This window comes from Siphateles boraxobius, unplaced genomic scaffold (genome assembly GCF_051911475.1).
Source record: "Siphateles boraxobius isolate OS27281-9 unplaced genomic scaffold, OSU_SipBor_1 55, whole genome shotgun sequence".
In the NCBI taxonomy this organism is placed as follows: Eukaryota; Metazoa; Chordata; class Actinopteri; order Cypriniformes; family Leuciscidae; genus Siphateles; species Siphateles boraxobius.
In genome coordinates, this window is record NW_027509181.1 from 11,803,805 (window position 1) to 11,822,606 (window position 18,802).

At 41.5% G+C, this 18,802-nt stretch overlaps 1 protein-coding gene across 1 annotated transcript in view; it reads right to left on the reverse strand.

Moving 5' to 3' along the window:
- Positions 1 to 10,087: 10,087 nt before the first annotated feature.
- mmp25b (matrix metallopeptidase 25b) overlaps positions 10,088 to 18,802 on the reverse strand; it is a 52,371-nt gene continuing 43,656 nt past the window's right edge. The window contains exons 14-18 of the mRNA XM_077205767.1: positions 18,203 to 18,332; positions 16,075 to 16,157; positions 15,732 to 15,884; positions 14,091 to 14,378; positions 10,088 to 11,420 (exon numbers count right to left, since the gene is read on the reverse strand). Coding sequence (XP_077061882.1) covers positions 11,170 to 11,420; positions 14,091 to 14,378; positions 15,732 to 15,884; positions 16,075 to 16,157; positions 18,203 to 18,332 — 905 coding nt within the window. The 3' untranslated portion in view covers positions 10,088 to 11,169. The remainder of the gene's footprint in view (positions 11,421 to 14,090; positions 14,379 to 15,731; positions 15,885 to 16,074; positions 16,158 to 18,202; positions 18,333 to 18,802) is intronic.

Sequence of the window (18,802 nt, forward strand, 5' to 3'; positions counted from 1 at the left end):
ATCAGTAGGAGTTTCCTTTAGTCTTTCTGATAGTTTTCTACAGGCCGGTTTACAACAACAGTAGAATAAAATTCTGAAATTATGGTTTATAGTTTTGGTGTGAAACCCCAAGATTTTAAGTGGCCCCATCTGGCCACCCTTATGAAAAATTTCTGGAGGGGCCACTGCACACGTGGGGTAGAAATCGCTGATTGGTTGAAAAGCTTTCACTCAAAGCTTTCCTCAGGCTGCTTATTGGATGAACTGCTAGAATGAAAAATCACTCACTACTCACTATAGGCCTGGGTCAAAATGGGCGGGCCTGAACCTAAAATGGGTGGGCCCAGGCACACCCGGGCCCAATGGTAGCGCCGCGGGTGATATATATATATAGATTTATATATCATATATATATCACCCGCGGCGCTACCATTGGGTATGGTAGCCAAAAAAAAAAAAAAAAAAAAAAAAAAAATATATATATATATATATATATATATATATATATATATATATATATATATATATATATTGTAACAGATAGATAGATAGATAGAGATAGTTTGATAGTTAGTTAGATAGTTAGATAGATAGATAGATAGATAGATATGGAGATAGATAGATAGATAGATAGATAGATAGATAGATAGATAGATAGATAGATAGATAGATAGATAGATAGATAGATAGATAGATAGATAGATAGATAGATAGATAGATAGATAGATAGATAAGTTCATTAGTACATATAGAATTGTAGTTTAATTTAGTCTAGGGCTGAAGGGAGTTTAGATTTGAGTTTATTTGTTGTGCACTACTGGGCCACCGTAGTCTTGGCTCAATTTGAACTGTTGCAATGAAAGTCAATGGGATTTTTATGATTTTTAATATTAATTTTCAAGAAATCTGAAAGTCAAATCAGCTTGGAAAGATATAGCAACTCGAGTCAGAACAGTCTGAAGGTCTGACCAGAGTTTGGAATTTGTAGAGTTAAAGCTCTAGGAGTTAGAGTCAGAAAATTTTGAAGAAGAAGAAGAAGAAGAAGAAGAAGAAGAAGAAGAAGAAGAAGAAGAAGAAGAAGAAGAAGAAGAAGAAGAAGAAGAAGAAGAAGAAGAAGAAGAAGAAGAAGAAGAAGAAGAAGAAGAAGAAGAAGAAGAAGAAGAAGAAGAAGAAGAAGAAGAAGAAGAAGAAGAAGAAGAAGAAGAAAAAGAAATACAATATCAGTAAGTTGGCTTTTCCAAGCCAACTTAATAAGTTTAAATACAACATCAGTAAGTTGGCTTTTCCAAGCCAACTTAATAAGATAAGTATAAATGCCACACACCAAGAATCAGAACATAACTCTGCCCAGCATGAAGTCTGAAACAAGGAAAAAATTTTCAGGAAGTGGTTTTACAGGTGCAGTACAACGCTGTTGCATTACAATACAGCTCGTTTTACAAGTTTCACAGAGAAACTTCTTTGTGTGAAGTTTCATCCAAACCTGTCCTTGATTGAAATTCAAGCTAATTTTCAGTTGAGGCCTATTAATTAAACTTTAAAGGTCTCAACAAAGATGGGATTTACTGCAAGTGTTTATTAGATATTCATTTCATCAAACATTTATTCAAGAAGTGAGTGTTTACAACATTCAATTAAGTGTATTGTTCCACAATCTTTATCTCAAACATATCTGAAATGTAATCCAGGGGGTGTGAATTTTCATGTTTGCTGACTGTTGAGCCCAGACCATTAAAGGATCCGGTTCCATTTCAAAGGCAATAACAAAGGACAAAATGTTCTGTTACGCTTTTGAGTGTCATAATTTTGGGTGTAAACTACTGTCACACTTGGCCTTTTGTCGCAAGTCCTTTGTTGATTGTGTTTATTGTTCAAAAAAATTCCGCAACTCAGTAATGTGATATTAGCACTTACAATTCCATCAACCTTCAAGCGAAAAATAATCTTATCATGGCAGTTATACAAGATGCATTACTGTTATATATAAAAAAAAAAATTATGACAATCATTTTGATAATTATAATGACAATACCATGGTTATTATAATTAGTTAAAACCATAAAAAATATTGTCATTACTTAAAACTAGCCTATATAATTTCAGATAGTTGCCATGGCAACATTTTCATTTAGTTTAAGGAAGTACTAAAATAACTAAAACTAAATTAATTAAAACTAATAAATTAAAATAAATAAGACCTGTTTAGACATATTTAAAAAAAAAGCTAACTAATTAACTAGGACTAAAACTAAAGTAAAAAACAAAACATTTTTTCAAAATATTAACAAAAAACTATAATAGTATATCAATAATACTGTCACGAGTAGCAAGGTTTGGTGTAGATAATCTAACAAGACGAAGATGATTTTATTAATGAATAAACAGAAGATAAACCATAACCAAATTTAGATAAAATGTTAAGGAGAACAACAACTAAGGCCGTGTGTCCACCAAAGCGTTTTTAGCCGGCTGAAAACGCTAGACGCTCTGCTGAAAACGCCTAGCTGTGGGCGCTTGAGCGCATTTTGGCAGCGCTGCATTTTTTCAGTTGAGACGATTCATTGCTTTGATACAGAATATCCGCAGCACATTTTACTTGTAACTGATTTCGTAGATAATTTGTTTCATACTAAAAACTTTTTTTTTCATTCATTTTGTTCGGTAAGATCTGCTGGTTGATGTCTTTGTACAGAAAGAATGTTGTGACAGTTGGTCGGTGAGATATTTGTCCCGCCCCTCCTCCACTGTGATTGGATGGCTGTGTAAAAAGTGACAGTGATGAGCGCAGCGTTTTACCCAAAGTTGAACATTTTTCAACTCTCGGCGACCATTAAAAAACGCCGGGCGCTCAGCGCTTGAGCGTTAAATACACGCTCAGCGCCTCGTTACGCTCATGGCGTTTAAAAACCGCGGCGCTCCCATTGAAAACATTGAGAATTTTACGCCAGGTGCGTGAAAAAACGCTTTGGTGGACACACGGACTAAGAGAAAACACAGATGGAGCAAAGAGGAAACTAATTAGTAACCATGGTAACAAACAGGAGAGTAATGCCAACACAGGCAAACTAAGCAGACAGTTCCCTTTCGTTGTCACTCCGAGTTGGATGACGAATGGGGTTTCGCTTAGAACACCTATCGACTTTGAGTATTACAAAACGATCCAATGGCAAAGAAATGCCATGTGTCTGCGGAATTTGCATAGCGTAACTCCGCCCCACCTCGTGGGTATAAAAGGAGGAAACCGGCATCATGCAGATATGTTTTCGCTTCAGAGCCAAGAGTATTTCTTCACTCCACAGTCATCTCTGACTTCGCTCTACGAGACGAGCTTCTCTCTCCGGTGTTGGTGTGACGGCGATCTGCAGCGAGCTCACAGTGCCTGCTAATCTGTGCAGTGATCTGCCAGTGTGTGTGTGTGTCTCCCTGTGCGCTTCAACATCGCAGAGTTTTTTTCTCCTATCATAAAAGAGCTCGCACGCCTTTTTAAAGACGGCTCACCCGTGCATTTCTGGTTGCAGCGGACTGGTATTGGACTCTGATGGGCACGAGCGCTGTCTAGTGTGTTTGGGCTTTGATCATGCTTGAACAGCGCTCGTGGGTGACTCATGTTCTCGCTGGGAACGTGATCATCGCGTCATATTTAGGTCGAGACTCGGTGAACTCGCAAGAGTGAGAGTCCCCTCATCCACCCCCCGATCTTCCGCTGGTGGCAAGGGTGACCTGATGGTGTTGGTCTGGAACAAGGCGCCCACTCTGTGTCCGCGACCCCAGCCCCCCTCTTTAATGACGGTGCCCGCTAGCGAACTGATGATTCCACGAGTCTACCCTCGGGTGGCCCGTGTGTTTTCATTTGAAGCTACAGAGGATGATGCTGTGTCTGTAGCAGCATCACTAGGTGGGCTTGATTCTTCTGGAAATGACGACTCGTCACAGCTGCCACCCTCTGGTGTGCATGACAGCCATGCTTTCCCGGAACGATTGGTTTTTGGGTGAGGCCGCCGACCCGCGCCCACGGCAAACCTCAATATCTTTCCTCCCGGACGTGCATGATGAGATCACGGGTCCGCTCGTTGGTCTCATCCGCCTTTCCTCCCCTCAGGGGCCGCTGCCCATGGGTACACTGGGGTACCCCCGGTTGAACGCTCTGTTGCCATGCTACTGTGTCCTCAGAGTGCTTCCCGGCGCAATCCTAAGCACCCATCCAAAGCCTGTAGTTCTTTTCGTCTACACTAATCTGTGGCGAAATCCTATAGTGCCACAGGACAGGCAGCCGCCTCACTGCATCCCATGACCGTTCTGCTGGTCTACCTGACCCAGATGCTCATGGACATGCAGGAGGGCGGGACTGACCCGAGGCTCTTCATTGAGCTGCGCGCCACCACTGACCTTGCTCTCCGAGCGACGAAAGTGTCCGTACGCTCTCGGAGTCAGGTGATGTTCACCATTCTGGGGCTGACCGGTCTGATGTGCATGATGTCGGGCGGACCAGTCTGCTCGACACCCCCATCTCCCAGGTCGACCTCTTCGGCAGTGCGGTTGAGTGCTTCTGCCCAACAGTTCTCATCCGCCCGTGAGCAGATTGAGGTTATTCTGCCCGACGGCCCCGCCGTCCGCTCAGATCCCTCAGTCTGCCCACCGCCTAAGGCGCCCTCCCAAGGTTCCAACCCCGCCCGTTCACCCGGGGCCTGGCTCTGGAAGACCGTAGGGGGGCTGCCACAGCCCTCTCCAGCCCCGCCCCCCGCTAAACGCCGGGTTAAACGGCACTTTTGAGATTGGCTGCTCAGAGATGAGACTAAAATTCTTTCCAGGAGTTGGTAGCAGGGCCACTCCTTTCCCCGGTGGAGGGCTGGGGAAGAATCCTTATTCAGAAAGAGCTGACTCTCTCGTCTCTGAGCACATAGAGTTCTCGGACGACACTGAGCGCCGCCCACAAGCCGTGCTCTCCTTGTCCCCCTCTGTCCCAGAGGCAGTTGACACGGCGTGCCATCCACGGACCGCTTCGCCCCTGTCCCCCTCTGTCGCCAGACCTCTGACAGAGCAGGCCCCCCGTGGAACGCTGGTCCTTCCCTGGCCTCCTCTATCAGGGTGCGGTTTTGACCTTGCCCCCACACCGGGCCACTATGCCGTCCAAGTCTGGGCCGGTCATTCCGCTTCGATGCACCACCGGGGGGACGTCTGTGGTTTTTGACGCCGCTGGCACAGTTAGGAGCCTGCCTAGAGCTTCCCTATCTGTTCCGCTGGGTCGCGCGAAGCATCGGCTCGGCTATGCGATTCAGTTCGCACGGTCTCCTCCCCGCTTCAGGGGAGCCCTAGTGGCGAAGGGTGCGATTGAGATCCGGGTTTACAGCCCCTACCTCATTGTCCCGGAGAAGTCTGGTGGGTTACGGCCAATCCTGGACCTACGCATCCGAACCGCTCCCTTCACAGGCTGCCGTTCAAGATGCTCCTGGCCAAACGCATTTCTGGATGTGTGCGGCCACAGGATTGGTTTGCAGCGATCGACCTGAAGGACGCATACTTTTATGTCTCCGTTCTCCTTCGACTCAGACCATACCTACGGTTTGCTGTCAGGGCGCGCGCATATCAGTACGTTGTTCTCCCATTCGGGCTAGCCCTGTCTCCTTGCGCCTTCAAAAGGTTGTTGAGGCAGCCCTTGTTCCTCCATGGGAACATGGGGTTCGCATCCTGAACTATCTCGGTGACTGGCTGTCTTAAGCTCACTCCTGAGACCAGGTTTGCGAATACAGGGACCCAGTGCTCCGGCACCTAGCTTGTCTGGGCCTTCGGGTCAACTGGGAAAGGAGTAAACTTTGCCCTGTGCAGAGGAGCTCTTTTCTCGGTATGGACTTGGTCGCCTTCTCCACTCAGCCATTGCTGACTTGCCTGAGACTATCAAGCGCAAGAGTGTGGTTCCACTGAAGTTTTTTCAGAGGCTCCTGGGGCATATGGCATCTGCAGCCGCGGTACGCCGCTCAGATTGCTTCATATGAGACTGCTTCAACTTTGGCTTCGCGACTGAGTCCCGAGGTGGGCATGGCAACACGGCACCCTCTGAGTACCCGGGTTCGAATCCACTGTGAGACACCAATGTGTCCCTGAGCAAGACACTTAACCCCTAGTTGCTCCAGAGGCGTGCGACCTCTGAAATATATAGCAATTGTAAGTCGCTTTGGATAAAAGCGTCAGCTAAATGAATAAATGTAAATGTAATGTAAATGTACCAGTTACTCCGACCTGCCGTCAGTACTCACCCCGTGGTCGAACCTCAGTTTTCTACGGGTCCGAGTGCACCTGGAACGAGCTTCCCGGCATGTTGTTGTCTCAACAGATGCATCCACGGGCTGGGGCGCCATGCGCAATGGACATGCTGTCACACTCTCATGTTGAGCAGAAATGCTCCTGAAAAACTCAGTGAGATTTATCACACCAGGTGTTGAGCAGAAATGCTCCTGAAGTTCAGTGATTCTGGCATGTAGTGTTGAGCAGTATGGCATGTCTATTGCCTCGAGTTGCTGGCAGTACGCCTTGCCCTGCACCGCTTCCGGGCGTTGCTCAGGGGTCAACACGTACTAGTCCGATCAGACAATACCGCCACAGTAGCGTACATCAACCGTCAAGGTGGTCGCCCGCCACCTCCTCTTATGGAGTCAGAAGCATCTGAGGTCGCTTCGAGCCATTTTCATTCCCGGAGTCCTGAACTTATACTGTATACCTCAAACTTTATACTGTAGCCTCAAACAAACTGTATATTCTGTCTCCTTACAGGACACTAACCCAACCCCTAGACCTACCCATCACACAACTTTCTGCATTTTTACATTTTCAAAAAAACTTTTTTGTATGATTTATAAGCTTGTGTACCTCAATTTAGGTCCTCACAGTGGCACGAGTCCCCATGAGTCTGTGTGCATTCAGGTTTAAGTCCCCACCAGGATAGAAAAACATGCGCACACACACACATACACACACACACACACAAACACACACACACACACACACACACACACACACACACACACACACACACACACACACACACACACACACACACACACACACACACACACACACACACACACAGCATAGATACTTCATTATTTAATCCCACTGGCTTTACAGCAGGATGTGTTGGCTGAAGTCAGATGAATTGAGCTGTTGTTTTTTTGGTGGGGGGGGTTATGTACCAGTGGTCACTATGCTACATTTACAGCTGAAAAAAGTAAACTAGGCATGTTTAACAAGATTTCATCTTTAATATGAATTAGTTTGTCTGATTTTTTCAATTTTTTTTTCTTTTTTTTCTTCTTTTTTTCTTGTATACTTTTGGTGTTCCATTTATTTGGTGCTTTGTTCAATCTCAAACCATTATTTTATTTTTATTATTAAGATGTGATATATAACTCTTGTCGACGTACAAGAGTTAACTGTAATCTGGGCAAACATTAAACTTTGCTGAAATTAAGCGTCTCGCTTTGGTCTACACTGGAAGTGTTTTGTTTGTTCTGCTAAACTATAATTACTAAAACTAAAACTGAAACTAAATAAAATAAAAACTAAATAGAAATGTCTTTGCAAAATAAAAACTAAACTAAAACTAACAAAACCATTAATGAAACTAACTAAAACTAAACTGAAATTTAAAGCAAAATTGAAAACGATATTAAAATAAAAACTAATTTAAAAAAGCAAATCTAATAACCTTGGCTCCTGGATGGGACGAGGCAGGTTTGAGTACCCTACCACCAACGGTGGTGGCTACCATCACTTCCGCTAGGGCGTCGTCCACGAGACACGTCTATGCGTTGAAGTGGAACCTCTTCGTCAGCTGGTGCTCTTCTCACCGAGAAGACCCCCGGAGATGCTCGATCAGCGTTGTGCTTTCCTTCCTTCAACAGGGGTTGGAGCGAAGGCTGTCTCCCTCCACCCTGAAGGTCTATGTTGCCGCCATTGCCGCACACCATGACCTCATCGAAGGTAAGTCGGTGGGGAAGCACGACCTGGTCATCAGGTTCCTGAGAGGAGCGAGGAGACTAAATCCGCCTCGCCCTCCTCTCGTTCCCTCTTGGGACCTCTCAGTGGTTCGAACTGCCCTGAAGAGTGCTCCATTTGAGCCCCTGCAATCAGTCGAGCTTAAAGTCCTGTCTATGAAGACACCGCTCCTGGTTGCACTGGCCTCCATCATGAGGGTAGGGGACCTGCACGCATTCTCGGTTGACGAAGCGTGCCTGGAATTCGGGCCGGCTTACTCTCACGTTATCCTGAGACCCCGGCCTGGATATGTGCCCGAGGTTCCTACCACTTCCTTCCGGGACCAGGTGGTGAACCTGCAAGCGCTGCCCCTGGAGGAGGCAGACCCAGCCTTGGCACTGCTCTGTCCAGTACGCGCTCTCTGCGCCTATGTAGACAGAACGCAGTGTTTCAGGACCTCAGACCAGCTCTTTGTCTGTTATGGTGGGAAGCTGAAGGGAAAGGCTCTCTCCAAGCAAAGGGTGTTTCACTGGATAGTGGACGCCATTGCTTTGCCATACCAGCAGCAAGGTCGACGTGCCCCCTTGGTGTGACTGCCCACTCCACCCGGAGTGTGGCGTCCTCTTGGGGTCTAGCACATGGCGCCTCGCTAACAGACATCTGCAGAGCTGCAGGCTGGGCGACACCTAACACATTCGCCAGATTCTACAATCTCAGAGTGGAGCCAGTGTCCTCTCATGTACTTGCTTCAACCAGCTAGTACTGGACCCGCTCAGGTGTCTTCGCTTGCTCGCCATTCCACTCCACGGACTGGATACATGCGATTTCTCCTCAGGTGAGCTTCTCCGAAAGCCCTGAGTTTCTCCAGCACTCCTGACGTCGGCGCCAGTGTCTATTGCCTGCGCCTCGGCTGGGTGCCTCCCGTGTGCATGGTCCCTCCTCTGAGCGACCCCCACATGTGTATTTCCACTGTAAGCCTCTCTGAGCATGTGTCTTTCCCTTGGCAAGCCACCTTGCCTCCCCAGGGGTTGAAATATTCCACCTGCGGCTCCTCTTTGTGGGGACTCTCCATAGGCATAATGGACTTTTATACTGTATAAGCTGTATATTCTATTCCCTTACACTAATCCTACCCCTAAACCTACCCGTTTATGCATTTTTTATGCAAACTTTATGCATTTTTACATTTTCAAAATTCAAAGTTTAGTAGATTTATTAAACCATTTCCCTAGTGGGGACTGCTGGCTGGTGCACACAATGTAGGTGACCTCAGGTTTTAATATCCTTGTGGTGACATTTGGTCCCCGCAATGTAATATAAACAAAGGCACACATTACACACACACATACACACACACAGTTACAGTTTCAGTCAGCTGGTATTTCTGACTTTATGATAAAAACATTTCTAGAATGCTAAACAGCCTTTGTTTCTTATGCTTCCACTTGTCTTTGGCATGTCTAGGTAAGTTTTTTGTTTTTTTTTAGATGCTTTGGTATCATTTTGAATCCCAATTATTTTGTACCTGGAAACATTGCTGCAGAAATTATTTTCAGTTTTGCCTAAAGGTGTAAGTCAAACAATAACTAGTCTTTCCAGATAAATGTTCATCAAGCTGACGCTCCGTCTGAACTGTGTCTGAGGTGAACACGGAACATTCCAGTTCTATTGAGGAATGGCTGGCAACGTCATGAGTCATGACTGAAACACTCACCTGTCAAACTTCATTCTTAGAACAAGCACTGAGCAGGGTTATTTACTAACAATAAACCCATAACATCTTTGTTACTTGAGAGAAAATGAACGTTAAGTGAAATAAATATTTTACACACAACAAATATGATTTAATTATTTAATTATTTTAAAAAACAATAATAAAAATACACTCAAAAAAATTACAAAAACTTTCAATTTAAAATGAAACCAGATACTACAACAGATAATACAGAAATAAAAACGAATTAAAAAATATTTAAACTATGGTTTCACTTTATTTTGATTCAGACATTCTGTTGACTATAAGTCACGTTACTCCTGCATGTCAATTAACTCTCATTAGAATATTAGTTAGTCAACCGAATGTCTAAAGGGGACCATCAAAAGAAAGTGTAACCTATAATATTATCTCAATAATACTAAATTGGATTGAAAAATTATTTTATTAAGTACATACATTTAAGTCATTAATCAAATTTGCTAAACATATCGAGGTGGGCTGTGCTGCCAGATAAAAAAAATAAAAGGATGAATCTTGTTTAAAACACACTTACAGTATCTTGCCTTGTCATAAAAAAGTACAATTATTTGATATTTTAAGAAACTCAATTAACCATAACGCAAGAAAAAACGTTTTTCAAATAAGTAGTGAATGCGTTTTTTGTTGTTCATAGAAATATTACAATAATTCCTTATTTTCATGAGTTTTATTCTTAATCAATGAGCCTTTTCTCTTCATTGTGATATCGGGGTCGGGGCAGTTGCATTACTTTTATGAATTGCATTTGTATTAATGTTTTAATAAATATTTAGATCCAGACAAAAAAAGCATCCTGCCTCTGACCCATATACTTTTATCAAAATGTCCCAGCAAAATTCCAGGCCCTTTGAATCTAAGCAAGGCAGTAGATGAGGGGCCTCATTTATAAAATGTTGCATAGAAACCATCCTACATTTGATCTTTTGATCATTTCTCAAATGTGTGTACGTGTGAGGAACTGAATTTGACACCCATGCTTAGATAACACAGCGAACCTAATGAAGCTCTGCCACGATGTGTGTTAATGCCCACAAGTGGGTCCTACTTGTCATTGCAGCTAGAGATCATATGGACTACATACAGCATACAGTATCTCAAGCTGCCTTCATGATAAAAATTAATTAATTTAGATAAATCTTCGTACTCAATATTTTTACCATGTAGTCGCAGAACAATGCAATAGGGTAACAGTAAAAGCTAAAAAGAATGAATTTCTTATAGTTCAATTAATTTCCTTGCAACCTTGCCAAGGAAGGTTTTTCCTTCTTTTTAGAAGGTTGTTTATTCTAAAAAATAAAATAAAAAGCTTAAAATTAATCTATTTGTACGTTAAACCTGCATAGATCAAACCATGTCTTTTACCATGTGAATCGGCTCTTAAGTAATATTTGGATATTTGATATCACTTTAAGTGCTTTGAGACAGTCCATGTAAAATAAGGCTGATGAGTTATTGCAGGTCGAGGCCTATATGAAGACACCTGGATAAAGCAGTACTATGACTGACAGTAACCACGATGAAGCACTCATCTGTAAGGCTCCGTTGATGCCACAGTGACAGTCTCCTTTCTGACGTGGGTTGTCTGGAAGTTTGGTTGGAGTTGGCTCTGGACACTTCATCCAATCAACTGCGGTCGATTTGATACTGACACTGTCTTGGTCCAATCCTCCGCTCTTCAGCACCCAATACAAGTTGTTCTTGAAGAAATAGGCATCTCCTGTGAGGCAAAGGAAGAAGAGGGATCAGGAAACATTCAGGGAGAGGACGATCCCATAATACATTGTAACAAACTCAGTACATAAAATGTGTCCAAGATTGTGGACAATATTTTTTAAACCCAATTGTGGCTTTTTTCAATCAAATAATGAGAGAAGACGATAATTTTAAATATCATGGTTGATAATAATTCTCGTTCATTTGTCACACTGGACATGGAAGATCAAGCTGAGCACATTGCATTGTGGGAAATACTACAGTAGTTAATTCCAGGTAGGGAAAGATGGGGGAACATTTGCTAATTTATTTCTCATATCACAAATGTACAATTACTACCGGGGTTAGATGGCCACCTACCAAGGGTAAACTTTTACAAAATGTTTAAATTACTTTTGATCTAATTTTTATTAATATTTATATACTGGTATATTTTAAATGGTCATTAATGTCAAACAATAAATCATCATCTAGTCTATCTAAAAATGTGTTTTTTGCCAGTTTAGTTTCTTAGTAAAAGAGATTAATCTAAAAGGTAATTTTATTCTATGATTTATATGCAGGCATATGAATACATAGTTAATTGCCCATATTTTAATTGAAGATATTTCATAATGGCAACATTACAAATTCAATTTAAATGATTACACTCAATTAACCTATAGGTAAATGAATAGCGATGTTTGAAATGTTACTCAAGGAATTATTGAATAATAACACCATGAATTCATATAAAATGTAAAAAAAAAAAAAAACACTAATAACAACATGCCAATTGGGGTCTTCTGTGCCAATTCTGCGCGGGCATCTAACTCCAAGGGTCTCATTTTAATATTTTTACTTTAAAATAAAACAATATTTTTTTCCCACAATTTTAAAGATATTAATGTGTCCACAAATCCCTCATTAACAAATAGACACATATTTAACATAATTCAATATTACAGAGATCACTAATGTCCAGAGACAGAAGATTTGATCAAATATTTATTATGTTTCTGCTCACTAAAACTCACATATGTTGATATTCAGATTTAAGAAGAGCAAACCCTCTGATATTCAGATTGACAAAATTAAGAAAAGCACAAACAATCACTAAATGTGGTAAAATTAGATTTTGTGCCAATATAAAAAATTAAGGTGGGCATCTGATGCCATCACCATATATTTGTGGCATTTTTGCACTTCTGGTTCCATTTTCCTGAAGTTATTGGCTGCATCATAAATCGCATTCGTCCCTACTATATAGTAGGCGAAAAAGAGTATGTTTTAAAAGAAGTATGTCCGAATTCACAGTACTCATAAAAATGTGATTTTGAGATTCTGAAGTGTGGATATGGACACTTTATTATCCCATGAGGCCACAGGAGAGGATTTATGAATGGTTGTGAAGCGACGCATTTGAGCCTTGTAGGTCACATGATCGTGAAGTAATTACTTATTCAAAATAAATAGCCAATCTACTCAAGAGTGTGCAATATCAGACGCAGCTAGGGATGCACCGATACCACTTTTTAAGGGTCGAGTACGAGTACCGATATTTTTTTCCTGGTACTCGCCGATACCGATACCGATGCCTGTTGTACTGGTGGGTTTTCTCGTTTTATGTGGCAATTTTCTAAGAACAACACAATGAGACTAATGAACAAATCAGCATCTTTATTTTCAACAACTTAAATAAACTTAAAAAAATAAATCATTCTTATTGTGCTTATCACAAATTTTCAAAGCCCAAATTTCACAGTGTCCAATAACCTCCAAAGGGCAAAACCAAGGACATAATGAATGTAATTTTTACCTGCCTGTCACAAAGTTGTCAAAGTTCTAAAGAAATCACAGACAACAAGACAATCAATTTTGTCATAAAGTGCCAAAGAAATCACAGAACAAATGTTTAACATAACACTGAGTAACAATGTAATCACAGCCGAAAGTGTAAAGTGAAATATTAGAGTGTACTATTAAATCTAGCAACACTATAACTGCAGGAAGAGTGCTCATAAGAATTAAGAAATATAAGCTAAGGATATACGTGAGGTATCGGTCTTTGGTATCGGGGTATTTTTACGAGTACGAGTACAAGTACATGAGCTTGGTATCGGGCCCGATACCGATACTGGTATCGGTATCGGTGCATCCCTAGACGCAGCTATTGGTTTTTTTTAAATAGGTTTTTGGTTACACGCCTAAAATAAGGTCTGTGGTGAACACAAGCTCAAGATATTTTCACATTTTATATGACATAAAATACATTGGAAATTTTTAAAGCTTTCACTTGTCTAGTAAAAGGCGGTTGCTAACAAGTAGTTAAATGGGTCTACAGAGGTTGTCGGGGACATTAAACATCATGTACAGTAAAATCATCTACTTACTAGTCGCCTTCAAAGCCCCATTGTGTTTATAATTCTTGCAAACTATTCTAACGCAATCTTTCAGGGAAAAGTTTTTTTTTTTTTTTATTTATCCAAAAGCTCATTGAAATATCCTATTGGCTTTTTGTCAAAGGAACCAGGGTGATGTAAACTTCTGGGTTGATACAAAAATAATCACTTCAGCACTCTATTGCAAACATAGTCTCACTGACCACTACAGATTGATACGAATGATAACAATAGCTTCTTTTGTATACTAAGCTGAAAATGCACTTAAGGTAAACAGCCGTTCTCTACATTACCCTCTCCCCAGGTGATGATGTCATCAGGGTTAACGGGCACACCCTTCCAGAGAGAGGACTGTCTGGGATAATCTGCGTCAGGACGATGGTAATCAGTCCCTGAGCCTTCAGAGAACCTCCAGAACTCTCCACCAGAGAAGATGTAGGTTTTTCCATTATGAGCCCAAATGAAGGCCGCCTCCACCCTCTTCACATCCTTTCCATCACGAGAGATCAGCCCCCAGTCGGACAACGGACGTGGATAACCAGAAATCGCCACGGTGTCTTTAAATACCCAGTACTGTGAGCCTATGTAAAAAAAAAAAAAAAAAGTTAAATGCATTCACTTACAGAAACAAGTATTTTCAAACTTATTTCTGACATGACACTGCCCGGAGTGTTTGGCATGTAATGGATATGACAATGTTGATGTTGGCAGAATAGGTCTGCAATGCTGCTGCTGTTATTGCTGCAGCTGCAACAAGTACAGGACTTGCAATGGCCAATACATACACGACACGCTGCTGTGAGCCAGTAATGCAGAGTTCACACTGAACAATATTAGGCCCGATTTTCACTTGCCGACAGGTTTTGGGAGATCGCTGACAAATGCCTGAAATCATAGGCAAATCGGTGCTCGTTCACGTGAGTGACAATCACAAAGTGTGAATTATCAAACACCCGATCACATAGAATCAACGATGAGTCGCCAACTCCCGTGAGATATTTGGCATGTTAATTACCTGGACCTGTCTGCGATTCAGAATCCTGCTGTGTGAATGTGTTCTGACTGAAAACTATAACGGAGATGACCTACAGCCAATGAGAGAGCTAGAAACAGGACAGCGGGATGTTCGGGGAGGAGTTATAGACCAGAATATCAGCATTTTAAGAGATTTATTTACAGTTATATCAAACAGAAACAAAGCACAAACATTTGCTTGACAAGCAGCAACAACAGCAGCACAAATTATTTATTTATCCCCAACTCTCTCTGCAGAACACACAATCATTGCTCTCGTCTAACCAACCATTTGCTCCTGCATAATCTGTTTTTCTTTTTCTCCTTTTTGCTGCAAATCAGCGTAGACAATTTGGATCGCAATCTTCTTTCAGGCTATCATTTTTAATAACAATTTCAGTCTCGCGCGAGAACTCCGGCCTACGCACGCGTGATCTTGCATTATTTCCTTATCACTTCTCACGTGTGTTTGGTTGTGAAACGTAGTTTGCGAACCAGACAGAAGTTGTCGGCGATTCTTTCTTTTGTAAAGTGTGAAAATTTCAGCAACTGAATGTTAAAAGAACAGTGACCCGACTACTTTGAAAATCGTGCAGTGTGAACTCGGCATGCTGCTGCTGTACAATATAGCGTACACAAATTACCCGTACCAGATCTATACAGGTGGAGCTGGGAAAGGTGAAGGGTTTATGAAAGTGCGCTGTACTGCCAAGGCAAATGCTAACCAAGTATATGAAAGTAAAGCAGCGAGCTCATTGGCTGCTGATGCAGCAGGAACCAATCAGCTGTGCCCTATAGAGAAGGATGGGATTGCAAGCGTTTGAGTTAAGGACCTATTAGCCTGTGCCATCTAGAGTTTCATTACAGAACTTTGTATTTGTTCTTCCATTGTGCACCCAAATGAATAAAAATAAACTAACCTATGAAGAAGATGATTCTGCTGTCCGACTTTCTTTCATAAACTGCATCTATCTTGTCAGTGCCAGGAGGAAGACCAATCCAGAAGTTTTTTATGAGAGCCGGCTGAAAGGAAACGAGAGATCCAGACCGCTGGATTCGCCAGAAATATGGACCTGACCGAAGCAGAGGAAATGAAACCAAAATAAATTAACTTAAATTAATTGAAAATAAAATAAAAAAATAACTACAAATATATTACATGCAGCAGCTTTGTGTAAGTGCGTATAATCTTTTAAGCTAGGCAAAATCTGTTATTTAAGCATAATTTCAAAGAAATGTTATTTTAGACAGCATAGATTGTACCTTTAAAAAAGAAAACATCTCCTCTGATGTTTGCCACCGCATCAAAACCTCCCTCACAACGATTCTGGACTGTTGGATCCGGTCTAGACAAACAGAGATTTTAATTTGAACAACATTTGTTGGAGATGTTATTAGTAGCTCATATGGCAGTGAATCTACACCACTGTTCAAAAGTTTGGGGCCTGAAAGATTTTTTTTATGTTTTTGAAACAAGTCTCTTCTGCTCATCAATGCTGCTTTTTTTTTTAACAAAAAATAAATCAATTTAAACACTAATTGTAACGGTCACCAGATGGAGTGCCCTTGAGAGCCACCAGAAGGCACTCCACATCAGACTATTGTCATTAGCTCACAAACTACATCTCCCATAACTCACTGCCCGGACTCGTCATCCATTATCACCTTCATCTGTGTCTCATTATCTTGTTTAGCTCACTCTATAATAGCCTGCTTTTCATATTCATTCCAGGCGAAGTCTTGTTTGGTGTTACACTGAATCTCTGAGCATTCTCCCGGGTTTCCATGTCTCTTGGTTTTTGGATTTCTTGCCTGTTCCATGGATTGCCTGTGTTCCCTGCCTTGTTGTGATTGCTATTGTTTGGATTGATTACCCGGTGTTTATGACCTTTGCCTGTTTTCGACTACGATTTTGGATTACCCTTTCAATAAAACTGCATTTGGATCCTCAACCTTCGTGTCTCGGAGCAGTTTGTGACACTAACCGTGTGTTCACAGCTTCACACCGACACCGGCGAGAGCGGCAAAATTCGCTCTCGCTGCCCTGCCAGCGACGCCATGGAAAGATTCATGGACGATCTGATGCTCTGACGTAGATAAAATGCTTGGTCTTTTTCAAAACTTAATTTAAAGGGGCCGCAAAGCAAACAAGCATGTCGATCGTTATTTTTGCAGAAAATTGATCGATGGAAAGAACTTAACAATTATAGTGACGTGTGCTAACGAAAAAAAAACAATTAAAAGCCATTTGTGTGGTCTGGCTTTTGTGTTCATGGTTAAGTGCTATACTAATTTACATTCCCGCAGGAAAAAAAAGTGTATTTGGGCAAAAATCTTGCCTATAAATAGTGTTGCGTGCCTTATCAAATTCAAATGATCAACCTCTCCTCTATTTTGCTTGGGAACTAATGTGGTCGGAACCAAAGTTTACAGGACTGTGTTCTCTGGAATCCTCTCAAACGGAGCACTTCTACATTCTGATTCATGCCGCAAAAGAAAGTGCAGAGTGCGAAAGCACCAAAGTGACTGAAGGATTGCGGTAAAGCAGTATCTCTGGTGGTACGATGTGTATGAGGTCATTGACATTTTAAAAGACTTTTTAAAGCAAATGAGTGACTCTAAAAAATGTAACACCCAGCAATGAGTAATTTCTTTGCATCTCCTTTTGAATACAACATTCAAATTACTAGACAAAAAATGATATCCTGAGAAAAGTGGATTTTTAGGGGTATAGCTCCATTGACCTCCATTCATCCTGCACTCATCCTGTGAGCACCCTCATATGGAACCAGTGTGGAACTGCAACCAGTTCAGAAGCCGGAAGTTTACTGAGGGAACGTTCTCCTCATATTAGACATTCTCTGTTTCAACTCTCCTCGCCGCTCTCACCGTCCAAGACGTGCCGCGCCGCCGGAGCCGGAGCACGCCAAAAATGAATGACTTCCGGCGTGAATGCACAGTAATATTGTAATATATATTTTTGCAATTCAAAATAACTTTTTCTACTTTAATCTATTTTCAAATATAATTTATTCCTGAGATGCAAAGTTGAATTTCAGTGTCACATGATCCTTCAGAAATCATTCTAATATGCTGATTTGCTGCTCAAGAAACATTTTTGATTATTATCAGTGTTGAAAACAGTTGTGCTGCTTAATATTTTTGTGGAAACCGCGATGCATTTCTTTTCAGGATTAGATGATGAATAGAAAGTTCAAAAGAACAGAATTTACTTGAAACAGAAATCTCTCTGATTAATCTTAAAGTCTTTACTGTCACTTTTGATCAATTTAATGCTTCTTTGCTGAAAAAAAGTATAATTTAAAAAGAAAATGTTATTGACCTCAAACTTTTGAAGGGTATTGCATGTGTCTTGGTAAACATGACTCACTGTACTGGTACTTTGGGACCGGGTGGATTTGGTGGTCTTGGTGGATTTGGTGGTTTTGGTGGATTTGGTGGTTTGGGTAAGTGGGATGTAGGGTTATTTGGGGATGGTGTTGGTGAGCCTCTCTTCACTCCTGCAAATAACAAACCAAAACCACAGCCACAACTTTAGATATGGTCAGCTCGGCTTAAAGGGCTAGTTCACCTAAGAATTTAAATTCCGGAAAAATAAATTTAATTAATTACTCACCCTCCTGTCGTTCAAAACCCATAAGACTTTCGTTCATCTTCAGAACACAAATGACGATATTTTTGATGAAATCTGAGAGCTTTCTGTCCCTCCATTGACATATGCAACTACCACTTTCAAGCCCAAGAAAGGTACTAAAGACATCATTAAAATAAACCATGTAACAGTTTAACCTGAATTTTATGAAGTGGTTTGTTTGCAAAAAAAAAAAACCTGTATAATTAAGAACATAATTTACCACTTTATTTACAAAATATTTATCTCCAACGCTCATTCACACAACAACATTCGTTCTCACGTCAACACAACACGCATGCGTTGTGCTCTCGTGAACACATGTTGGAGATTAATGTT